Source organism: Heloderma suspectum, chromosome 2 (genome assembly GCF_057233095.1).
Source record: "Heloderma suspectum isolate Gila_16-S chromosome 2, 16-S_ref, whole genome shotgun sequence".
In the NCBI taxonomy this organism is placed as follows: Eukaryota; Metazoa; Chordata; class Lepidosauria; order Squamata; family Helodermatidae; genus Heloderma; species Heloderma suspectum.
This window is the reverse complement of record NC_139459.1, coordinates 72089292-72114273: the sequence shown is the minus strand read 5'-3', so window position 1 is coordinate 72114273 and position 24982 is coordinate 72089292. Positions and strand designations below refer to the sequence as shown.

Genomic DNA, 24982 nt, shown 5'->3' with positions numbered 1-24982 from the left:
AAAACCAGAGAACTTTTCAGAACTAAAGGAAAGCCTTGTACCTGGGTGGAAGAATCTTGTAGTTTTGCTTTCTCCCACATTCATGTTTTAGGACTTTTTTAAGGAGATGTAGGACTTTTTTTAGGAGTTGTATGCATAGGATTGTGCCCTTAATTATGACAAATCTTTACTTTCTTTCTTACCTAATTAGCTATATATCTCCTCTGTCATCACCTACTGGCACTAGGCCTTATAGCGGAGCATAATTACGACAATATGCAAGTTCTTCCATCCTGTTTAAGAAGAAATTAGCAAATTTCGGTAAATTCACATACAAAAATGGACTGAACAAAATTCTCACCCATCCCTAGTGGAAGGTGGCTTTAACAGGGATATAGGAGACAAGGTCTTCCATACACTGTTTTGAGTTAGATGGTCCTTGACAAAATAATTTAGCTGCTTTCCCCCTTTTGAGGACTATGCACTCACCCAGTCCAGTGCTAAAGCATGCACCTCCTGCAGTTTTCCAAAAATGCTTCACACCATAGTAGGTCTGTCATAGCAGCCTTTGGAATCTTCATAATTTTTAATGGCTATCACCAGTGGCAGCTGGCGACTCCAGGTCCGGAGGGGCTTTGATTCCATTCAGGGTTTTAGTTACTACCAGCCAAAACGCTAATGGTGCTATCCGAGCTGCTGAAACCAGTTTGGGGATAGGGTACAGCACCCTGGAGAGCACCTTTCAGCACCTTGAATAGCACCATTAGAGTTTTGGCTGGTGGAAGCTAAAACCCTGAATGGAATCACAGCGCCTCTTAAACTGGAGTCACCAGCCACCACTGGATATCACTGTAAGTAGCCAGCTCCGACAAAGTGCTATAAGATAGTGGTGTTGTCTCTCTGGAAAAGAACCCTTTGTCTGCAAGCAGTCTACATTTAAATCAACATATAAAAGCTATGGGGGCCGTGGTGGCTTAGTGGTTAAAGATGCTGAACTGTAGACCGGGAGGTCGGCAGGACAGCAGTTCGAGACCCGAGTGCCGCATGACGGAGTGAGCTTCCGTCTTCAGTCCCAGCTCCTGCCAACCTAGCAGTTCGAAAGCAAGAAATTGCAAGTAGATAAATAGGTACCGCTTTGGCGGGAAAGGTAACAGCGTTCCGTGCAACTCAGTGTTCAGTCATGCCGGCCACATGACCACGGAAGCGTCTTCGGACAGTGCTGGCTCTTCGGCTTAGAAATGGAGATGAGCACCACACCCTAGAGTCGGACACGACTGGCTGGGGACACCTTTACCTTTTTACCTTTTTATAAAAGCTATGGCTGAGGCCTGATTTAACAACTATGCCCCCTGAAAAGCATTTACCAATGTAGCTGTTCCATGCAGCCACCATCTTGTTTAAATGTGCTTACCGTTGTGTGCTGGCCCATAAACAATCAGTGTCAGCATGCCAACAATCTGTGGCTCAGATAGCTTTATGGCTGGTATACTAACAGTGTATAGGCATATGGAATGTTTACATAGGTAAACACTTTTCATCGGACATTATTGCTTTTAAATCAGGCCTCAGATATCTAGATGTTTATGTTAACTAAGTCCAAAAGAAGTTACAATTTATTAAGAGAAATTAGTTGGAATAAATAGTGAAACTAATTGCTTCAAGTAGTTTTCTATTTGAAAAAACAAAACAAAAAAGCTTTTGGCCAATATTTGTCCTTTCTGTCCTGAAATATCTAGGTTGGAATCCATTTTGGGCTTGATGATCCTTGGAGAGACTGCCAAATTAAACATGGCCTGCTTGAAAGTTTTAATGGACCTAGTGAGAGATTTTATTTCAAGCTCAATGCTTCTTCAGAAGCAGGTAAGAGCCAGGCTAATTTAGATGTAGGAAGGTAATGTGTTTGTGGAAAACACTAAATTGGACAGAAGCAAAGCTGTTTGTCCCTGAAGTTTCTGTTGGTCTCAGTATTCTATGATGGAAAACTGGATAAACAGACCAATCGGATAAACTGGAAATGTAATTCTATAGCCCAGTGCTTTCTGAGTTGCTGATGGGTGTTTATTTCCTCAGTGGAGTAAACCACTTGTTCTTGTGGGCATAAGCCCATTGAACACAGTAGGACTTACTTCTGAGTAAGCATGTCCAGCAGAGGTGGGAAATGTGTGGCCCTCCAGATGTTGTTGTCCTAGCCAGCATAGCTAATAGTGAGGAATGATGGGAGTTGCAGTCCAACAACATCTGGAAGTTCACACATTCCCCATTCGTGATTCACAGGATCAAGCTGTGAGGCATGTTGTAAAAATTACAGTAAATCAATCTTCTTGCTGTATGTATATTTAATTGCTTACATATTTATATACTGCCACTCAGTGGTGCAGTTAGGTAATTTTAAATTCTTGACTCAGTGGTCTTACAGCAACCCCCTTGTTATGGAAATGTGGTTTACTTAATTCAAAATGTGGTAAGCCAGCCTTACCGTGGGCTTCTCCACACAGGACTTATATCATGCGATCAAGATTGGTTACTCACGGATGTTTGTGGGTCCTTTACATGACGTCTTCAACCTCCAGGGCCCCTCTCACAGTTTATTACCTTTATCCTGCCTCTGTAAAATGTGGAGAAAGCCCAGTTTTTCTCTAGGAAGTGCGATGAAGCACTTTACTTGCTGGATACTTCTATAATGGCACTATAACAGCAGCACCATCTAGTGGCTGTAAAATGAAACATATAGAAATTGCTGAGAAATAAAAACAGCCTGTGTCAGCCTGTGTAAAGGAGCCAATCTTAATCCCTCAAAAAATCTGGAAGCAGAAGCCCTGGTAAGGATGTGGTATTTTAGCCCTGTGTTTGAGGCCCTCCTGCTCAGCCTCCTGAATGGGAGCTCAAAATCTGCCTGAAAGTCCTGTCCTGACAGCACCACTGTTCCTTTTGTAGAAATGTAGCCTTGTCACTGATGTGGTATACATTTGACTAAACTGTAATATTTCTTCCTATAGCAAAAGAGTAGCAAGGAGAACTTTTCGTGCTGGCACTGGCAAGTGGGATTCATATATACCAATATACTCAGAGAAATCTGCTTACATGGCATTAGTGCAGATTTGCAAAAAACTGCTTTTCTTGGATTCTGTTATTGTGTCAAGGAACTTAAAGAGGACAAAGAATTAAGAGGAGCATGTTTTCTTGATCTTTTGTGCTACTGCCCTTCACCTGATGACTGTAAGTAACGAACAAGCACATTTATTCCTACATGTTGTGTATATGTGGACATATGTCTTTAAAGCATCATGTTTCATAAATATCACACACAGAGCTTCAAAGGTTTTGTAAATTTCCTACTACATGTACACTGAAACTCTTAAATTGTCACCCCTGTATTTTATTAAAGGCAAGTTTCTGCTTCAGAGAACCCAGATAGCTTGAACAGAAATAGAATTTCTTTTCTGAAATCATAAAATACTTTTTAGGGATTTAATGGGACTTATTTCCAAGTAAACATGCTTCTGATCAAAGGAACATTCAGATCACCACCCATGTTGCTATCTATAAGAGCATGACAACTAATCAGCATTTAAAAATAATCTCAGATGTCAGAGTGTGAATTTTGCTGAAACAGAAAATCTTCATGGTGGTACAGGCTTAACAATCTCAGATGCCCTGGAGGTTGACGATGTCATGTAAAGGAACTGCAAACTTCTGTGAGTGACTAGTCACAAGTGTGCAATAAAAGTGTCATGTAGAAATACTCTAGGTCTCTAAAATGCCTGGGAAAAAAGAAAGGTCTTTGCCTGGTGCTGGAAAGATAACAGCGTAGGTGCTAGTCTAATCTCTTCGGGAAAGGCATTCCATAAGTGAGGTGCCATAACTGAGAAGATCCTCTCTCTTGTAGCCACACACCTATCTTCCTTTGGCAGGGGCATTGGGAGGAGGACCTCTGAAGACGACCTAATAGTCTGAGCAGGTACATATGGGAGGAGACATTCCTTTAGATACTCTGGTCCCAAGCCATTAAAGGTCAACACCAACACTTTGAATTGGGCTCAGAAACAGCCTGGAAGCCAGTGCAACTGATGAAGCACTGGCATCACATGATCAGTCCCAGTCGCTAACCTAGTAGCTCTGTTTTGAATTAACTGAAGTTTCCAAACCGTCTCCAAAGGCAGCCCCACATACAACACATTGCAGTAATCCAACTGGGAGGTTACCAGAGCATGAACTGTCACCAGGCTATCTCTGTCCAGATAGGGTCACAGCTGGTATATCAACCCCAGCTGATAAAAGGCACTCCTGGCCACTGAAGCCATGTGGGCCTCAAGTGACAATGATGGATCCAGGATCATCCCCAAGCTGCACACCCGATCTTTCAGGGAGAGTGCAGTCCCCTCCAGAACAGGTTAAACACCACTCAGCCAGGCAGACCAACCTCCTGCTAACAGTACCTCCATCTTGTTTGGGTTGCGTTTTAGTTTGTTGGCCTTCATCCAATGTATTACCCTGCTCAGACACTGATTCAGGACATCCACTGCCTCTCCTGGGTTGGATGAAAAGGAGAGGTAGAGCTGGGTATCACTGGCGTATTGCTAACAACTCAGTTCACATACCTGGATAACCTCTCCCAGTGGTTTCATGTAGATGTTAAATAGCATGGGGGATAACATTGAGCCTTGTGCAATGCAACCAAAGGCCTACGTAGTCCAGCATCCTGTTTACGTTTGGCAAAAAAGAGGTAGACACCAATCTGTTGATTTAAAATTTGGCCATAACTTTATTTATGAATTACTTTCATCAGGTGATCCACTGGGATCAGGGCATATGTGGCAGGGAAGGGGGGAAATACATTTCCCTCTACTACAGGGATGCACAACTTCTTCTGCCCCAAGGGCTCCATTTGATGCTGGGCTGGGGGCCAAATGCACATGCATATACACACAAACATACACACACACGCTTGTTTAAAGAGAAGTCTTCAATTGCCAGTGGAACACAGAGAAAGAGGAAGATGACCTAATCTCTTTGGGCAGGAAGTTTAAAGCCCTAAACAGCTTGGACCCAGGTTACCTGAAGTAGTGTCCCCTCCTGTATCTACCTACCCAGACCCTAAGGTCATCATATGAGGCCTTCTTCCAGGTGCCCTTGCCAAATGAGATGAGGCAGGTGGTTACAAGAGACAGAGCCTTTTTAGTGGTGACACTGTGGAATAGCCTCCACGGAAAGGTTTGCCTGGCACCTGTGTTATGGTCTCAGCACCAGGTGAAGACCTTTACATTCTCCCAGGCATTTCAAGAATTATTTGGGTGCTCTTAGGTGTTTGCACTGTTTAATTTTGCTGCTGCTTTTACTTTGGGTTTATTATGTGCTGCATTGTTTGTATCCCATGCTGTTGGTTTTACCATGCACTGTTTTTATCATTGTTTTATTGTTGATCTATATTTTAGTTTATAATTTACCTATACATCACCCAAAGAACTCTGGTTATTGGATGGTCTAAAAGCGTAATAAATAAATGCCCACGGGACACCTAAAAATAGCATATGAACCCTCCCCACTGTTTTTCAGCAACTGTTATTTAGAAGTATGGTGCCTCTGATCCTGGAAATAGCATATAGTCATCATGACTAATAGCCATTCATAGCCTTGTCCTTCATGAATTTGTCTTATTCCCTTTTCAAACCACCTAAGTTGGTGGTTGTCAGCACAGCTTAGGGCAGTGAATTCCATGGAATCTCATATTTATCCAAAGTCTCAGGGCCAAGGGTATATGTAGAGGATCTGCAGGCTGAATGCGCATGATCTCTTATTTGCTGGCCAGCCTGTTCTGGTCCCTGAAATAGGAGACCATTTCATTTCCTATCAAGTCCTTTTTTAGCTGGACCCTGGCATTTTGAGTTGACTAGAAATGTGTAGTGCTGGATCTGCCTGTGCTAGATCAACTACACAAAAATTGTTTCCAATGTTTAGGCTGCAATTCTAAGCACACGCTAAGGAGTAAGCCCCATTGGATACAAGGGGAGTTTCCTCTGAGTAAACATGCATTGGGTTGGGCTCTTATGTTAAGTAGCTGAAATTTGTTCAGCAAATCCAAATATTATTGTCTATATTGGCAATGTTGATAAAGGAGTCACGATACCGAGAAAGTCATTATGGCATATGGCAGGCTGAAAGATAGGGACCTCAAGGACTTGGTTTCAAGACAAAGGATCACTTTTGACATCACTTGTCCTTATTTTCATTGATGAGATGACAGTAACATTGGAATTTGGCCTGAAGCTGAAGTTCAGATACAATGTTATCAGCAATGTTTTTATATAATTGACAATGTGTATGTCTTAAAAGTCACTATTAGAAAGTATTAAAGGGTTATGCTAGATATACCAGTAGCACTTTGTGTGAAATGACATTTGGTTCACTCAATAACACGGCAGTATTGAGACATTCATTACTAAAGCACTAAGCTCAGTTTTGTCATTTATGTTGTTCACATGAATATTTCCAGTTGTTAAAAGGTATGCTAAGCAGTGTGCTGGCACTTGAAAACATAATGAGCAACAGAAATGGAATGAGGACATGCTTGAAACCTCTCTGAAAGGTTTTGACACTGTTGTATCAAATAAGAGGAAATGGTATTGTGGCTACGTCAAGTGGTGCTGTTTGTTACAGTAAGGATCCTTGAAATCTGACTCTGATAAGATGTCAAGATAAGATTCCCCTATGGATCATTTAATAACTGACGGGCACTATGCAGGTTCCACATGTTTCACCAGTCGTAGCTTGAGGTCTTCCATGCCAGTGCATTTGTGGGACATTTTGGAATTTTAAATCTTCCTTTGCTTGCCAAAATCTTTTGGTATCCTGAAATGCAGACCAACAAAAGGTTCACTCATCTGCCTGGGAAAATCCTTCAGTGAAAATTGCTGCTTTGCCCTGCTTTTTTGTAGAGCCTATTTATATATTTAGCACCCTCAGTATATGTGCTGCTTTACAGAGTATCATAGCAAAAAACAGGCCCTTGTCCCAAGGAGCCTACAATCTAAATTTTGACAAGGCAGGAAGTCAACATGGGATCAAGGGATGGAAGGGAGAGACAAGGAGAATGACAAAGGAAGAGGAGGAATGAGAGAAGTAAGCCTAACAAGGAATGAATACAAGCAAATGCAATTGTATTTAGAGTTTATTTCAGGGGAGGATGTAGGAAAGGAAAGGTTCCGCCTGTGCAGGCACCGAGTCATTACTGACCCCTAGAGGGATGCTGCTTTCACTGGCATTTTCATGGCAGACTATAGCAGGGTGGTTTGCCATTGCCTTCCCCAATCTACCTTTCCCCCAGCAAGCTGGGTACTCATTTTACTGACCTCGGAAGGATGGAAGGCTGAGTCTTCCTGAGCTGGCTACCTGGGACCCAGCTTCCGCTGGGATTGAACTCAGGTCATGGGGAGAGTTTCGGTTGCAATACTCTGCGCCACACGAGGCTCTAAGGATGTAGATTGAGGGGTTAAGCCAATGGTTTTATGGAAGAGGTAGGCTGGAAAGGGAGCAGGTGATGAGAGAATGAGAGAGATGCTGTGCCTGTGCCACATAGATGTCCTAGGAGGGGTGTCCACATTTAACAAGAGAAGGCAGGGTGGGCAATGTCAATTAAGAGAGAAGGAGACCTTCAGATCTCAACTGCTACTTCCTGTAGCTTCTTAGATAAGCACACTTAGGGCACAATCCATGGCTGCCAGGGGAATGGTGGGAAGCACAGGACTTTTTTCTGTTAAAACATGCAGGATTGCACTCTTAGAGGTCAAAACAGCCATTGAGATAGTTGATCAGTTGACAAAAACTGTGCTTAAATGGAGCCCCTTGCTTCCCCAATGAGCTCCATAGTATGTGATTTGACAAAATTCCCTAGGAGACAGTTACCTAACCACCTTTACTCCAAAATGCATATTCTTGACATCTCAGGCATGTACACTCCCTTTGATTACATGCAAGGCCAAATACAGGAAGACAGAAATGACTTGTTTCCTCAGGTGAACACAACAATATCTGTATGTGCAGTGAATGAGAAAATTCGGAGTACTGGAGATGTGCCACCCATGTAGAAATGCATAGAGATTTTCTATGACTTGTATAGATTTTCACCAAGCACTCTGAAACGCAGCTGACCAGAGAAAATCACTTTAGGATAAATTACCAGCTCCTTGTTACCTACATAGAAGTCAATACGAGTGCAGTGACTACCTCTCAAACTTCATTAGGTACATTTACACTGACCTAGTGCTAAATATTTCTCAACCTAGTTCAGTGAACATCCACTCTCTTGGAACCATGGCAGACTCTGTGCCTGAATTTAAAAAGTCATTATTGCTGATACCTGCAATTCAGACTTCAGTTTATACTAGTCCAAATCCTGTTCTCTAGATTTGCTGTTTTGCATTATTTTGGAAATCCAGGACTGGTATCCTTCCCAGCCAGGATCAAAGAGCAGCCTTAGGGGTGTGTGTGTGTGTGTGTGGGGGGGGGGAGAGTTAAAGACCTTCTTTCCTGTCATGCCCCACCACCTTCCTGGTAGGATGAACCCACAACTGCCTGAGCCCCCTGAGGAAGACAAGGATCCTATTGCTGGGCCCAGTACTGAGGTTCAAGGGGAGTCAGCAGATACTGTCAACCCTCCCCCAAACAATCACTCAAAGGGGCCCCCACTCAAGGAGACCACAGGTTCAGGGTAACCAATGTACCCTGATTGGCCCCATCTCCTGACTCCAGATGTCAAGACAAGGAGCAGAGGCAGCATTGTGTCTGAGCAAAAACCCAGGATTGCCAATCTGGCAGCATGAGGGGCCCCATCCATGAGCCCCAAATATGAGGAGGAAGCCAGACTTCTCATGTGCTTTGGATCCAGGCCCTGATTACATGCCTAGGAAGGGGTGGGACAGTAGAAGCAGTTATAAAGTTGCTGAGTTGGAGAGAGAAACATTTCTCCAATCAAATTGGCAGCCCCCTGCAGCTGCATTTCATTCAAAAAATATTTTAAAAATCAGCAATTGAGTCCTGGGTGTCCTGCATGTTTCTCCTTGGGGAACCTTTGTGTTTTGAAAGGGGGCATAGAAATTCTTTTAAAAGGTGTCACTGGGTCCTTAGATCAGGCTTCCTGCAGTAATCAAGACACTTATTTCTAGGTCAGTGGAAAACATTGCATCCCATTTGTGTCCTGAATACATTTTGGGCCAATTTTTATTTAGGATAAGCCCATAGTTGTTGAGCAGTCAATGTGAAAATTAATTCACTTAATTCTTCCCATAAGTACTTCATATTTTTATGTACTGTGTTTGATCAATACAACATATGGGAGTGCACTCACCAGAAGTGAAATATCTTTGCCTTTTTTCAATTCCTTTAAAAATGTTGATTGTTTACATACAGCCCCTGGAGAATTCAGTCAAAGTTCTTTACACATTCTCTCTCTCTCTCTCTCTCTCTCTCTCAATTTGGTAAGGTAACGTCATCCTTACTCTTCTTGTCAAAGCTGAGATGAACTTTCATCCTTTTCACTGCATCTAACAAGAAATATATTACACAAAAAGCTATTATTAACCTCCTCTTCCCCTCTAATAGCATGCATTTTAAATGATCTCCCCACATAGCAATGTCAATGACATCTGTCATAAAAGTAAAGACAAATATATGTATGCTTGATTTTGAAGGCTACTTCTAAAAAGCTTCATCACCGCCACTGTCAGATATAAAAAAAATTACCCTCCCTGTATCTGACCTGGATACTTACAATTTTCCTGTTAACTTTTTCAGGCAGGCAGGCAGGCAGACAACTTATTAAGTCTTAGGAGATTTAAAGGGCGGGAGGGGAGACCTGGAGCTTATCCAAACAGTCCTACAAAACATTTTCACCTGTGCTCTGTTTTTCATTGAATGATCCTGCAAATTCTTCAACAATGGCAAATGAGCTGTGCCCACTCCCCAGAAGACAGATGGAGAAAAGCCTTGCTCTAGAAAATACAGCCCTATCTTTTTGCAGGGGGATAGTTGTGTTGCATGCCTGTGCCTCCTTTTAGAAAGGAACTAGATTGTGCTTTCTTATTGCAGAAGAGCTGTGCATATTTTATTTCCCACTTTGAAGAGCCTTTCACAGAGTTGGGCATGAACTCTGTCAGTTTTACTTGCACTGCTATGAAAAGCCAAGAAGTGAAACTGACAAAATTTATTCGCAGCACTGTGACAGGGCGAGGAAGACCATAAAGCTTTTAAGTGAGGAAGAAGCACAGAACTTGTTTTATAAAATAGTGAGGTGCTGTTGCAGCCTTGCCATGCTTCACTACAGTTTTTGTCATTAATTTAAAGGATTAGATCAGACTTATTTACGAGTCTAAAACACACCAGCTTAGATTAGAGTTGGGCTAGCTTCAATCTGTTATATCTTGCTAATTAAGACGGCTTTGGGGCTCCAGCTAAATCTGAGTGAATTGGAATAGGGGAAAAGATACATGGAGCTTAACAAAGGGATGCAGAACTGTTTTTCCTTATTTGTCAACTCTAACTTGGGCTAAGATATTTATTAATTATGCACCTGAGATAAGACATGTGGAGGTGGTTAATAGCTCCAATATTATGACTCCTTTTTATGTTATCTGCACAATGCCATATGTGCACGGCTGAAAGAACCCTCAGACAATGCTAATGTAGACATGAAGTAATTTGTAAAGAAAAGTAACTGACTCACAAGTATGGCTTTCCCTAAAGAGCTCTTGTCAAAGTACTGACCACTCTTGACTCTGCCTAGCTAATTAGTTCTGACAAGTTCACAGTCCAGATTGTGATGGCTGAGGCTTATTGCATCATGTATCTTTTTAAAAATCTATTTATCTATCCTCATATAAATGTATGCAATGGGACTGAATTAAAGCCTGTCAGTATTTTCATCATCCAACAAAATGCTTGTCTTGGCATTACTTTGAAGAGTTCAGTTTTCAAATTTTACTTAAGATGACAGGTTTCTCATCCATTATCACTGTCTCATCAATCATAGCAACAATAGCAGGGCTCCTGTGGAGAGGTTATTAAAGTCTAGCTTCAAGATCTTTCCCCTGCATTTATGCCAAGATTTTGTACATGTACAGGGGCCGGTGAGTGTGTGTGTGTGTGTGTGTGTCTGAAATCACAATGAAGGAAAGGATAAGCAATCAGACATAAAATATAGCTATACAGTACTTCCCAATTTCCCCTTAACCACTGAAAGCCATTCAGATAAAATGAACATATTAAACCTGAATTTAGAGAGTTAAAGTAATGCTAGGTACAATTGGTAGGTGCCTTAATGGTATGTGCCATAGCCAGTATTTTTAAAACCAGATGCCTAAATAAACAGCCTAAAATAAGTAATCAGTTCTAGATTATACCAATGAGTATTCTCAGAGCTCAAGTCATACTGTCTGTTTTTATTGAGCCAAGTAAGGCATGATTTAATATTTCTTACATCGTATCTTTTTTGCCCTTTCTGAATTTAATACAGATTATTAAAGCAATGTCCCAGAAAATTTCTAGACACCAATATCAATACGAATAGTTAAGTGGCAGCAGCCATAAAGCTTCTACAGAAAATTGTACACTTTTCTGTTACAGGCCATGTTGCCTGTGCCTAACGCTTAGCTGAGATGTAGAAGATAGATTTTGTAGTGCACTAGTTAAACATTCATCCTTTTTATTTTAAGATAGGTCAGTGTGCAGAAGGAATGCTTTCTATTTAAAGTGTACTTGATGCATTCTTTGTCCCAGCACTGGTCTTTGAGATGATGGAAGAGGTAAAGCACTTGCAGAATTACTAAACACATTCTTGTTTTTCAGTAGTTACTCAATTAGCAGTGCGCAAAGAAAAAAACTTAGAATATGAAAAGACTCATTTTTCTTTTCAGGTTCCCTGAATATCTAATGGATCTTTCTTCTTTAACTTCTGTACTTTTTAAAGAGTTTTTGTTGCAGAGGCTTTTAATACACCGCCCTCCACCCTCAGCATCTTTACTTGCTGAGCTGTCAGGATCATATTTCTTTCAATATATTTAAAACAGTATTTTTGATAGCTGCCACTAGGTCATGCAAAGCAGAGCTGGAGAGAGCCTTGTAATACTGCTGGGGGCCTGGATGAGTAGTTTTATAATAGATTTCTCTCAAAATGTCTAGACATGATTATTAGATTACAGTTTACTTTTTATGACATTCCTAACATATTGCGATCGGCTTGTCTTTGGCTCTCTTCACACCTGGCATTTTATCCCAGCACTAGCCGGTCCTTTTGATTCCAGATCCTTTCCAGGATTTAGACTGGCCCTGTATACAGGCATCTCTCATAGTGCGTCCCTCCACTCTATATCTTTTCATGGCTGGGTGGAGCTGCACAGAAAAATCAGGACAGAAGGTGGCTGCTGGCCTCTTGCCCCTTCCTCTCCACTGATCATTGGTACCTGTAACATGATTGATGGCTCCTCCTGTCTCTCCACTCCACGGCAGCAGGAAGGAAGTCAGAAGCCCTTCTAGTGACTGGAATAGTGGGCTATGGGAACTGGTCCCCTGGGCCTCTGGGCCCCTCCTTCCTCCAACTTTGTGGCAAGGGAGAGAGAGTCTTCTTGGTGGCTTACCCTGACTGCTGCAATAGCAGATGACGAGGTTGCTGGCGCTGGTAGTCCTTCTCTGCTAAATATGTCAGTATGTGATGGAATTAAATGCAGTACATTGCTTGCACTACTGAGTTCAAAGGGTATACTTATTTCCAGGTTCCCAACTAAAGAAGTAAGAAATTCACAAATGGTCTTGTATACAGTCAATGCACCAAGCCATCTCAAGCAGCCCCCCGCCCCCAGGCAACCATTTCAAAGGGGACACCTTCTTCATTAGACCCAGCTTGCTTCCCACCACCCTGTGCTGTTATTGCCCTTCCCCCTTATTCTGGCTTCCCATCTACTGGCTTTCTCTCCCCCACCCCCATGCTGTTGTTGCTCTTCCCCCTTATTCTGGCTTCCCATCGACCATGTAAGGTGGGGCTAGGAGAAGAGATAGTGGCTGGCTGGCTTCCCAAATGTATGCATGTTTTCACAGGAATGAGTCAAGTCCATTCAATGGCTGTGTGCATGTACATGCCAACCCTGTGCAGACGTCTGCCCCGCCTTCTTCTGTGTCGTCCTAGACGGTTGACACTCAGAAGACCTTGTGGCAGTGATTGTGGTGGTTTTCTGCAGGTGAGAGGGAGTACTATGTAAAATCACCTCAGCATTATTGCCTTATCTAAAAACAACTCCACACACAAAAAGGAAACCATTACAAATGACAATTCCAAGCTCTGCATGATGAATTTATTCAGGGGAGGAGAAAAGGCACTTTTAATATGCATTGAAATCCTAACTGTCAAGCTTTTCTCCTGCGTGGCTGAGAAGGAAGACACCCCCATCCACCTTGGGAGGAAAAAAGCCCATCATTCTGGTGAGCAAAAGAGAGAAGAAGCAGTTGCTGAAGTCAATGGGAGGCAGAGGTTCCAAGTAAACACATTGAAGGGGATGGGAGACCTTAATACTGCTACTCTAAGGGCGCAATCCTATTCAGATAGGCGGCCGCCTCCGAACTCGGAGGTGACCACCTATCCATTGCAGGGCAGGAGAAGCACGGAGGGGATCATTCCCTCCATGCTTCTCCTGCCCTGCATTTTCGGCTAGACAGCCAATTGTGTCTGTCTAGCTGCGGGAAGGCGGAGTGGGGAAGGAGGCTGCTGGACGACACACTGGATGTGTCGTACAGGCATTTCTGCCCTCACCGCCCCAGAACGCCCCCAGACATGCCCCTTCTGGGCCGCTCCTTGCTCCTCTTGCCAGCGTGGCGCACGGGGCTGATCCGCACTGCCTCCAAGGCAGTGCGGAAATGGGGGGACCTCGGAGCATGGGCTCTGAGGTCGGTTCCCGGAAAACCAGATATCCTATGGCCGTCTAGCCTCTGCCTAGCGGCCATGGGATTGCTCCCTCAGTAGACTTACAGTGCACTCCTATTAGGGATGTACGAATCCCTTACCTTCTTCTGGTCTGGGGCATCCGCGGTGGGGGGGAGGCGATCCGTCCCTCCCCCCAGAATCCTCCCCAGCCGCCTCCACTCTGCGTCAAGGCTGCGGAGCTGCTGGCCAGGGCCGGCTGCAGCCAGACTTTCAGCCGCTGCCGGGCTGCTGCAGCCGCAAATGGTAGCCGTCATAGATGCCGCCATTGGCGTGCCTGCATTAGGCCGTGATAGGCTACATAAGTTTTTACGTAGCCTATCACGGCAAAAGGCAGGGACGCAAATGGCGTAGCGGCCACCATTTGTGTCCCTGCTCTTTGCCGTGATAGGCTACATAAGTATTTATGTAGCCTATCACAGTCTAATGCAGGCGATGATGCAAGTGGCGGCCGCTACAATGGCTGCCATTTGCGGCTGCAGCAGCCCGGCAGTGGCCGGGAAGACGACCCAGAGCCTCTGCTGCCGCTGCCAGGTAGGTCTGTTCTGGGGGGGATTTTGGGGGGTGGCAGGGGGTGGCCGTTCCGCCACGGACTCCAGGGGACCAGATTCTAAAGAATCCGGCCTCACTGGAGTCCGTGGTGGAATTCTCCAACATCCCTAACTCCTATGCATGCCTACTCAGAAGCAAGCCACATAGATTTCAATGACACTTACTGCTAGTAAAAGAAAGATAAAGATCAGGAGTATTTATGAAGCCACAGCCTGAGTTCTGCTTCACAATATGATCTACAAGTCAGTTCAGCAAAAATCCATCTTGAAATGTAGATTTTCTTCCTGTTGCAGTTAGAACCAACACTGGCTTCTAAACAGTTTGAGGATTGTAGCAGTTATTTTTACTCAGGAATAAAGTATCAGAGCTTAACTCAACTGGAAAAGAGACATACAGCTTACTTGGTAAATCTTGAGTTGATTTTAAAAAGCAGGTTTGAGTGGCTAGAATATAGTTGGCTAGGTCTGTAAGATTTGTCGTTCATCTTGTGGATTTCAAGGCAGGCTGTATTTAGATTGACGGTAACTCTGTTGTGCTTGCAATATCTTGTAATTCACTGGACAAAGATTTAGAGCAAAGTTAAGTCGGAGAGAGCTTGCATGAAGCATTTTTCACCATCTTTTAGAGAACTATGTTGATAACAACTGCTCCATATTTTCCTGGTGTTTTCTCTACATATATATGGGGTTTTGGTCCACAGGCACATGGGATCCCAGCACTGGATCTTCTCCAGCTTAGAAGAGCAAATATATATCTTACTTTATTTATGTATTTATTTATTACATTTAAATCCTGTCTTTTTCCCTCCAAGGAACCCAAGGCGGCATACATGATCCTCCTCCTCTCCATTTTATCCTCACAACAACAACCCTGTGAGGAATGTTGGGCTGAGAATCTGTAAATCACACAGTGAGCTTCCATGGCTGAGTGGGGACTAGAACCCTGATCTCCCGGCTCCCAGTGCAACACTCTAACCAATACAGCACACAGGCTCTTATACTTCTACCCCATGATTTAAAAAAAAAAGTTTAGGAGGATTCTTGGCTAGCTAAGCTTCTGCTTCCCTTCCCTTAAGAATATATGTAAGCATCTTCTCTCCCACAGCATATTTGAAAGGTGAAAGACTAATATCAGATTCTCAACTCATGTGCCTGGGACCAAGGGCACCTCTGCCTGTATTCGGATATAGTTCTGACAAAGAGGTGTTAAAAGTACTTTAGTCTGTCTTCTTACTCATATACAGTTATGTTGTTGAAATAATTCAGCAGCTGTATTATGGTGTGTGAAATTAATTGGACAGTATCTAACAGGGTGCTGAGCCCTCACTGATTCTGTTCCACAAGGAAGACCTACCGCTTGCATAATGGAGATTATGCATAATGGGCAACCGGAAACGAGTGGAAATGTTTGTTTCTGGATCAGGGTGGGTCAGTGGCGCTCCTGTGAGGGAACTTCGCCAACCTGTCCCGATCCGGAAACACTCATTTCCAGATTGGGACAGAACTAAACCTCCATTGCGCAAGTGGTGGGTCTTGCTGGTGGAACGGAATCGGTGGGGTCTCAGCACCCTGTTGGATACGGCCCAATTAATTTCACACATCATAATACAGTTGCTGATTTTCGGGACTTCCTATAGGAAGTGTCAAACCTCCATTGTGCTTGGGCAACAGAACTGGCAGGAGGGGCCGTTTGTGCAACAGCCCTGTTGGATACTGCACATTAAGTAACAAACTGACCCTTTTTTATCTTCTGTGTTCCAGTATATCCATAGATTCATAGTCCCTATTCAGGTGTTCTAGTTGTTTGTTCAATGAACATGCAAGGGGGAGAACAAAGATATGCACGCTAGTTCCACCCCCTACCTTGCTGTCTTAATCACACTCTCCATGTTAAGGTGTAACTTTTGCAGTTCCTTGCATTTATTTGACTTCCCTCCTCAATCCATGTTTCCCTGAGATGCTGAAGAATCAGCTTTGCAGCAATAGCATGATGTTATACTGTGTGATATTGAGTGTTTAGGGCAGCCTGTATGCCCCATTCTAAGTACTTGCTGACAAGCAGCAATTCAGAACAGGCCATTAATTCCCAGTGAGGAATGGGGGTGATAGGGTTGTAGGTATGCATGTTCACAGGTTTCTTTTCTTTTGGGGAAGAGTTTTCAAATCAGTGGCATCCTTGCCAAGAATTAGCTCTGGCCAGGACTACACATTCTGAGAAGAAACACAGGATTTCCAGCTGTGTGTTCTTCTAGTAAGGTAGGGTCAGTGTGCACTTGAAGGAGGGAATCAGCAGTGGGGCTGTGTTTAGCCCTCCTTCTGCTTGCTGATTTCTATTTACAAATCCCCTCCAAGCCATTTTTAATTGTGTCCTTCCCCTGCTGGATCCCAAAACTGAAAGTAAACCCATCTGAGGGGGAAAAGATTGGTGGTGGTGGTGATGGAGACTCATTTGCATAGAGAATCGATATGTGTGAGGGGGAGGGGAGTCAAGTAAACTTCCAGTCTGTCAATTCTCCTCTACATGAGCTTCCTCCATATATGTTTCATGCATTACGCTGGCAAATGTGTGTTTCGGGACATGCATTAGACAAGGTAACATGTAGTTCTGTTCTGTGATGCAAGTCACAACAATATATCTTTCCGACTTTCCTTGTTGATAATGTAAATTCTAATATGTAAGAGATGGAGGCAGTTTCAGCTAAAGTTACTGAAGTAGAAAATGTACTCCCCCTGGTTTAGTTACTATAAGGGCATTCTTTTTTGAGGTCTACTTTTTGTAGGAGCCTTTTGGGCATGCGCAATGGGCAGGAAAGGCACAGGATCTTCCACTTCTCTGTTGCATCTTATCAGTACGCACCAGGAGGGAATGTGACCCTGCTCGTCTATTGCTTGCCAGTCCTGGGAAATCATCGGGGCAAACATTTTTTAAAAAAAACCTTTTTGTAAGTTTTGGGCTCCCCTGCCGCCCACCATGCTTCTGTTCACTTCATTTCTTCTGAATTGTCCTGGGTTCCTGGACAATAGTAAATGCTTCAGCTTGAACATGATTTTCTTGGCTTTAGAAAGCTCACTGTGACGCAGTCTGAGAATGCCTGGTGTAAATGGATTAGGGATGTTACATGAGACTGCTGATTTGCTCTTCTGATTGTGGAAAGGAAAGGGAGGGTGATCTTCTCTATGGCAATTATAGGGCCGATCTACACTGCGCCCGCCATCGCAATGAATTCGGTGTCCTGTCAGGTTAAACACTCCATTTTCCCCGTTGCAGTGCTTCATTGAATGCGCGAGCCCGGTTCACACTCGAGCACTGTGCTGTTTTCCTGCTGTTTTCTTGCGCATGCTTGTCTGCTCTCGGATGCTAAGCAGGGTCGGCCCTGGTCACTAGTTGGATGGTCGAACACCTGGGAATCAGGCTTCCTGCACTGAGCAGGGGGTTGTTCTATCCCTTCAAATGAGACTAAGTTTTACCCCCTCCTATCCCCCGCTCCAGATGTTTTTTTAAAATTAAGGCGTTATCCTCGCAGAATCAGATGTTTTTTTTTCTAATTCAGGCATGAGCTTCGAAGATTCGAAGTTGTGAAGGGAAATACAAACACCGCTGTATGTGGACAGGTGGGGGAGGGGACTATGACCGGATATGGTAGCGAAGGCAGAAAATCAGAGCACATTAAGGGGAAATACTGGGATATTAGTAGGGGTGGATGAAAGTCACTTACCAGTCCTCGAAGCTTGTTCGCGGTGGGGGGGAGGCGCTTCGCTGCTCCCCCCGTGAAGTTCAGGCCGGGGGGGGAGGCTTCCCGCCTCGCCCGGCCGAAATTCAGGCCGGGGGGGAGGCTTCCCGCCTCGCCCGGCCGAAATTCAGGCCGGGGAGGAGACGCCTCGCCTCGCCCAGCCACGAACTCAAAAGTTTTTTTTTTTTTTAAAGTCACCCGTGATAGGCTACGTGACGATTTACATAGCCTATCACAGCTGACTTTGGAAATCTAGCCGTGATAGGCTACGTTAATCGTCACGTAGCCTATCACGGGGGCGTTTTTTTTTTTCTTTGATTGGAATGGCGGCGGCGGCAGCCGGTCGAAAGACCGGCTGCCGCTCCCGCCCCGGACGAACACCCGCCGAACTGCCGGCTGGACCCGCCGCCGGGAGGGACATTCGCCAAAGGTAAGTCCCGTCCTGGGGGGGTGCGGGGGGCGGGGGGGGTGCAGAGAATTTCTCCCCGAAACTTGTTCAGGGGGCCGAACACGATGGCGCTCGGCCCCCCGAAGTTTCGGGGAGAAATTCTCTGCCATCCCTAGATATTAGGGTATTGAAAGCGGAAGCACGGAAGTGGGAAATTCCGGTTCCAATTCGAGGCAGCTACTACGTAGTGTGAAAGGCGGGCGGTGAAACCTCATTGGAAACGAAAAAAGGCGGTAAATGTAGATCCAGCCTATGTTGCGAATGTGAGTTGAATTGCAAGACAGACATGTGCCGAAGCTCTCAAACATCTTTCCATCTCAAACTCTGCATACAATTTTCAGTCTAATTATCAACATGCCAATTTGGTCCTGTAAATTGGCCTTGAAGGTTTTTTTTATTTGGATTTTTTTTTCTAAAACACTTTCAAATGGACTTGATTTCATCTTTGCACTGGCCTTTTGTTTCATGACTCACTGTTACACTCTGGGTGGAAATGTAGCTCCACTTCTGCTCATTAACTGATGTAATCTGGTGACCCGCGCTATGCAATTTGTCCCTGAAACCTGGAAAAACCTCGCTTCACTTCTAGAAGGCTCCGTGGTGTGAAAAACATATTTAAACAAATATATGATGTCGCCCCCTTGCTTGGTCATTTTACTTTTCTCACTGTTTTGATATAATTTTAGCACTTCAATGATCATATCTCAATATCAAAAGAATTTCAAGATTAAATCTCTATGAAAGTAATTTGAATTGCTCACACCAAGCCTATGTGGTGCCATTTGTTCATTCATATGCTTGACATGATCTCAACAGTTCTTGTATAATTATTCTTTTCTTGTCTAATTAATATTTCACTTAAAAAAGAGATCTGCCTATGATTGTCAAAGTTCCTTGTTCCTTATCATTCATTTATTTTATTCCTATACCACCCCATAGCGAAAGCTCTCTGGGTGGTTCACAAAAATTAAAAATAATTAAAATACATTATACAAAATATAAAAACTATTTACATAAAAACATATAAACAGATAGCACACACACAGGCAACACATATCTAAAAGTAATTTTTAAACTATCAGCCAAAGACAATCCAGGACCTGATTAAAAACTCATTTTATGCTGTTCAATGCCTGAGAGAAGAGGGCAGTTTTAATCTGGTGTCAAAAAGATAACAATGTTGTTGCCAGGCAGGCCTCATCAAGGAGATCATTCCATAATTGGGGGGTCACTACCGAGAAGGCCACTCCCTTGTTGCCACCCTCCGAGCCTCTCTCGGAAGAGGCACCTGGAGGCGCCTTAGCTGCTGAATGTATTATACAGGTAGGTTCATCCTGGGAAAGGTGCTCCATCAGGTATTGTGGGCCTTAGCCATGTAAAGCTTTATAGCTCAAAACCAGCACCTTGAATTGGGCTTGGAAACATGCAGGCAGCCAGTGTAAGCAGGCCAGAATTGGTGTCATATGTTCACACCTTCTTGTCCCTGTTATCAATCTGGCCACTTCATTTTGCACATGCTGCAGCTTCTGAATCGTCTTTAGCCCCACATATAGCACATTGCAGTAATCTAAGTTGGTGGTTACCAGAGTACAGACAACTGAATCCAGGTTATTCCTGTCCAGATAGAGGCATAGCTGGGCCACCAACTGAAGTTGGTAGAAGGCACTCCGTGCCACTAAGGTGACAAAGATGGCTCCAGGAAGACCCCCAAGCTACAAACCTGCTCCTTCAGGGGGAGTGCAACCCCATCCAGAACTGGTTGAGCACCCTCCATCTGGTCAGGAGAACCACCCACTAAAAGCATCTCAGTCTTGTCTAGATTGAGTCCCAGTTCATTAGCCCTCATCCAGTCCATTGTTGTAGCCAGGCATCGATTCTGCACATCCACAGCCTCATCTGAAGAAGATGAAGAGGAGAAACAGAGCTGCGTGTCATCAGCATAGTGATGACAGCGCACTCCAAAACTCTGAATGAGCACACTCAGTGGTTTCATGTAGATATTAAATAGCATGGGGGACAGAATTGACCCCCTATTCTCTACGCTGGATATTCCATGGGGCTGAGCAATATCTCCCCAAGTGCCACCTTCTGGGGCCAACCATCCAAGTAGGAGCGAAGCCACTGCAATGCAGTCCCTCCCACTCTCATCTCAGAGATCCATCCCGGGAGGATACTATGGCTGATGGTATCGAAAGCCGCTGAGAGATCAAGGGGAATCAACAAGGTCACACTCCCCTTTATGGGTGAAATACAATTGTGTCCATCTACTGACAGTACAGCATCTGCCAACAGAGAAAATGTCCCACTCTGCAGCCCCTGTACAGGCCTATAGCCGAACCTAAAAGTTCGGGGGGGGGGATGGGGGGGCAGTTTATCTGGTCTGCAGACCTTTCAAAGCCAACACTGTAAAATGTCTTTATGTAACCCTTATTTTTGCAGCCATACTGCAATTTATATACATTCAAACATTTTCACTAAGCAACTTCAGCAATTGTTACGGTTCTTGCCACCAATTAACAAAAAAGGTAAAAAAAAATCAAGAATAACCCACTAGTAAAAAATCAAGAATAAGCTACAACAGGAATATTCTTATCATAGAACCATAGAGTTGGAAGGGGCCATTTAAGCCATTGAGTCCAAAACCCCGCTCAATCCAGGAATCCAGTTTACAGCATCCCTGACAAGTGGCCATCCAGTCTCTGCTTGAATACCTCCAGCGATGGAGACCCCACTAGGGGTTGGAGACCCAGGCAGTTGGATCCATTGTCTGAGTGCTCTGACCATTCCTGATGTTCAACCAAAATCTGCCTTCCTGTAACTTAAGCCTGTTATTTTGTGTCCTGCTGTCTTCGATGGCAGGCGACAGGTTGAGTCCCATTTCTGTGTGACAACCCTTTAAATTCTTGAAAAATGCTATCATTTCCACCCCCTCAGTCTTCTAAAGGCTAAACATATACAGTTCCTTCAATCTTGCCTTTCTAGTCCCCGATTATCGTTGTTGCCCTTCTCTGAACTCATTCCAATTTATCTGAATTCCTCTTAAAGTATGGTGTCCCAAAATGGACACAGTATTTGATGTGAGGTCTGATGAGCACAGAGTAGAGTGGAACTATCACTTCCCATGAGTCTGGAACTATACTTCTGTTGGTGCAACCTAAAATTGCATTTGCCTTCTTTTGCAGTCACATCACACTGCTGTAGCTTTAAGAAGAAAAACAAAGGCTTTCCTGCTGGTCTTCTAAAATTTCAATAATAAATGTAATGATTTGTTTGTAAAAAAAAATTAGGGGCTAGAGAAAACTTTGGGCTAGAGAGCCCATCCATGCACCCCCAAATCTTTGCCAGAGGGTGGAGGAAGTCTCTGGAGCAGATTTTGTGGTGTGTAGAGAGCTACAGAGAGAAGAGAGGGTGGGGAAGTCTGGTTGTGTGAGTGGAAATTTGAGCATGCAACATTGGATTTTACCCTATATATCTTTTAAAAAGTAAAATATAACCTACTCAATCAAACAACTCATTGCATATAATTTCTTAACAGCTGACTTGTAGGGTTGTGATCCACAAACAAGTTGTGTGTGGATATTTATGAATTTAAGCCAGTGTGCAGCTTGAGTCCATCCATATTTACACAGAAGTAAGTCCTATTGCATTCAAGGTGACTTACATTCAGGTGTATGTATGTGTATGTATGTATGTATGTGTATGTATGTATGTGTATATATATATAAAAAGGTAAAGGTGTCCCCAACCAGTCGTGTCCGACTCTAGGGTGCGGTGCTCATCCCCGTTTCTAAGCCGAAGAGCCAGCGCTGTCCGAAGACGCTTCCGTGGTCATGTGGCTGGCATGACTGAACACCAAGGTGCACGGAACGCTGTTACCTTTCCCGCCGAGGCAGTACTTATTTATCTACTTGCAATTTCTTGCTTTCGAACTGCTAGGTTGGCAGAAGCTGGGACTGAAGACAGGAGCTCACTCCGTCACGCAGCACTCGGGTCTCGAACTGCTGACCTGCCGACCTTCCAGTCTGCAGTTCAGCGTCTTAACCACTAAGCCACCGCTGCCTCGTGTGTGTGTGTGTGTGTGTGTGTATGTATGTATATATATATATATATATATATATATATATATATATATATATATAGTTGAGCTTTGCAGCTTGATCCTATGCAAGTTTATTTGGAAATAACAAAATGAGTTTTCTGCCAAAATGTACGTAGCATTACAGCCATGCAGCGTAGCCCTGAGCATGTTTATTAACAAGTAAAATTCCATTGAGTTAAGCTGAGTTAACCAGACCTAGTAGGTCTGGTTAATATTGCAGCCTTAGGGCACAATCCTTTGGGGATAGGTGGCCACCTCCGAACTCAGAGGTGACCGCCTATCCAATGCAGAGCAGGAGAAGCACGGAGGGGATCGTCTCCTCCATGCTTCTCCTGCCCTGCATTTGTGACTAGACAGCCAATTTCGGCTGTCTAGCCATGGGAAGTCGGAGTGGGGGCGGCAGCGGCCGGACAATACATAGGACGTGTTATACTGGCATTTCTGCTCGCCCCACCCCACCCCTGGGAACGCCCCTTTAATGCCGCTCCACGCTGCTCTTACGAGGCAGTGCGGTGGGGGGGGGCAGTTCTCAGGGAACTGACCTTGGAACACAGGCTCCGAGGTCGGTTCCTGGAAACTGATGTATCCTATGGCTGTCTAGCCACTGACTAGTGGCCATAGGATTGCTTCCTCCACCTCTTTGGCCATGATCTACATGCAGTGATGTGCTTGCATAAGAGAAGATGCATGCTCCTTCAGGCTTTCTCAGGATTTTCATTGCAGCAGCTCCCAAGGGTAAACAAGTATGAAAGGTAATTGGGTGGATCATTACCAAGAGTTCTTGCAATGAAAGCAAAGGGAAGCAGAAGAGGTTTTGGAGATCATATCTATTCTTCAAGCATAATTTGAGAGGCAAAAATATGTAATTAATTTATGGAATTGGCTGCTACAAGGTGTGGCAATGGTTGCCAGCTTAGAAATCTTTGAAAAGAGACTGGAAGGTCATGGAGCACAAATCTGTCCATGGCTACAAGTCAGGATGGCTATGTGGAACCTCCAGGTTGAGAGGTAGTGTGTTCCACTCAGCACCTGTGCTGGGCAGCAACAACAGGAGAGCCTTATTGCATTCATGACCTGCTTATAAGTTTCTCAGGGGCATCTGGTTGGCCACTGTGGGAAATAAAATGGTGGCCTAGATGGACCTTTGGTCTGATCCAGCAGGCCTCCTCTTGAGTTCCTATGTTAAAGGCAATTTACCAGGCTGCATTTATTCTTGTTCTCAAGCTAAGGACAAGTATATCAAAAGGAAAGACCCCCAAAGGAAGCCTCCCCCCGTAGCCTCCTGCATGCCCCTCCTCAAATTTGGAGTGTGCACAGGGGGCTGCAGTGGAGAGAAGGGGGCAGGGCAGTCCCATCATATCAGTGGTAGTCCCATTGCATAAGCATTGAATCCAACCCCCTGCCTGCCCATGGTGCTTTACATGTATATCAGAGCCACTGGACTGCAGCCTAGTTGCTAGGAATTTCAGACTGTATAATAAACAAAGTGTGCACCAACCAAAAGTTATTAATTTTTTAAAATAAAAATAGTCCTGGATCAATGTTGTTCCATTAAAATATTCTTTGTATCAGTGGACAGGTCCTCCATATTTGGGTCATTATGAATGCTCAGTAGTAATTAAACTGCTGGCAGAAGGCATGTTTTTATGTCTGTAAAACTCAGTACATAATTATTTGCATCAAACAGTTATTACATTTCTGTACATGCAAGGAAAGGAACTAGTTTGCTTCCTTGATATTAAATACTCTAGATGCAGATACTTTAAAAAACAAAGAAAACACCACAATTCTCTTGTTTCCCTTGTTCAACCTGAGTATGCTGTGTTACAAACATGTGCAGTGTAATCCTGTAGATGTCTACTCAGAAATAAGCCTCACTGTGTTCAATGGGGATTACTCCCAGGTAAGTGTGCATAGGGTTGTAGCCTAAGTGGTTACTTAAAAAAAAATCTAGCAACCTGATTCAATACAAGGAGACCAACCTTTTAGTGATGGGCCATGTTAAACTGCCACTGCCTTTCAGAAGATTGAAAGATGTGGAGCTCCGTTTTGGGAGACACTTAGCACATTAGAGTAGCACAGGCCTCTGAAGAGATGACTAATGTTTCCTCAGTATTTGTTAAATTCCCTGTTTAATTAGGAGGACATGATGTAAGTAATGTTGCTAATGCCAAGATAACATGATACAAGGTAGGAGGGGGGGGAAAGAATTTCTCA

At 44.0% G+C, this 24982-nt stretch overlaps 1 protein-coding gene across 1 annotated transcript in view; it reads left to right on the top strand.

Moving 5' to 3' along the window:
- TMEM232 (transmembrane protein 232) overlaps positions 1–24982 on the top strand; it is a 195490-nt gene that overhangs the window by 89325 nt on the left and 81183 nt on the right. The window contains exons 9-10 of the mRNA XM_084832088.1: positions 1716–1839; positions 2976–3195. Coding sequence (XP_084688214.1) covers positions 1716–1839; positions 2976–3195 — 344 coding nt within the window. The remainder of the gene's footprint in view (positions 1–1715; positions 1840–2975; positions 3196–24982) is intronic.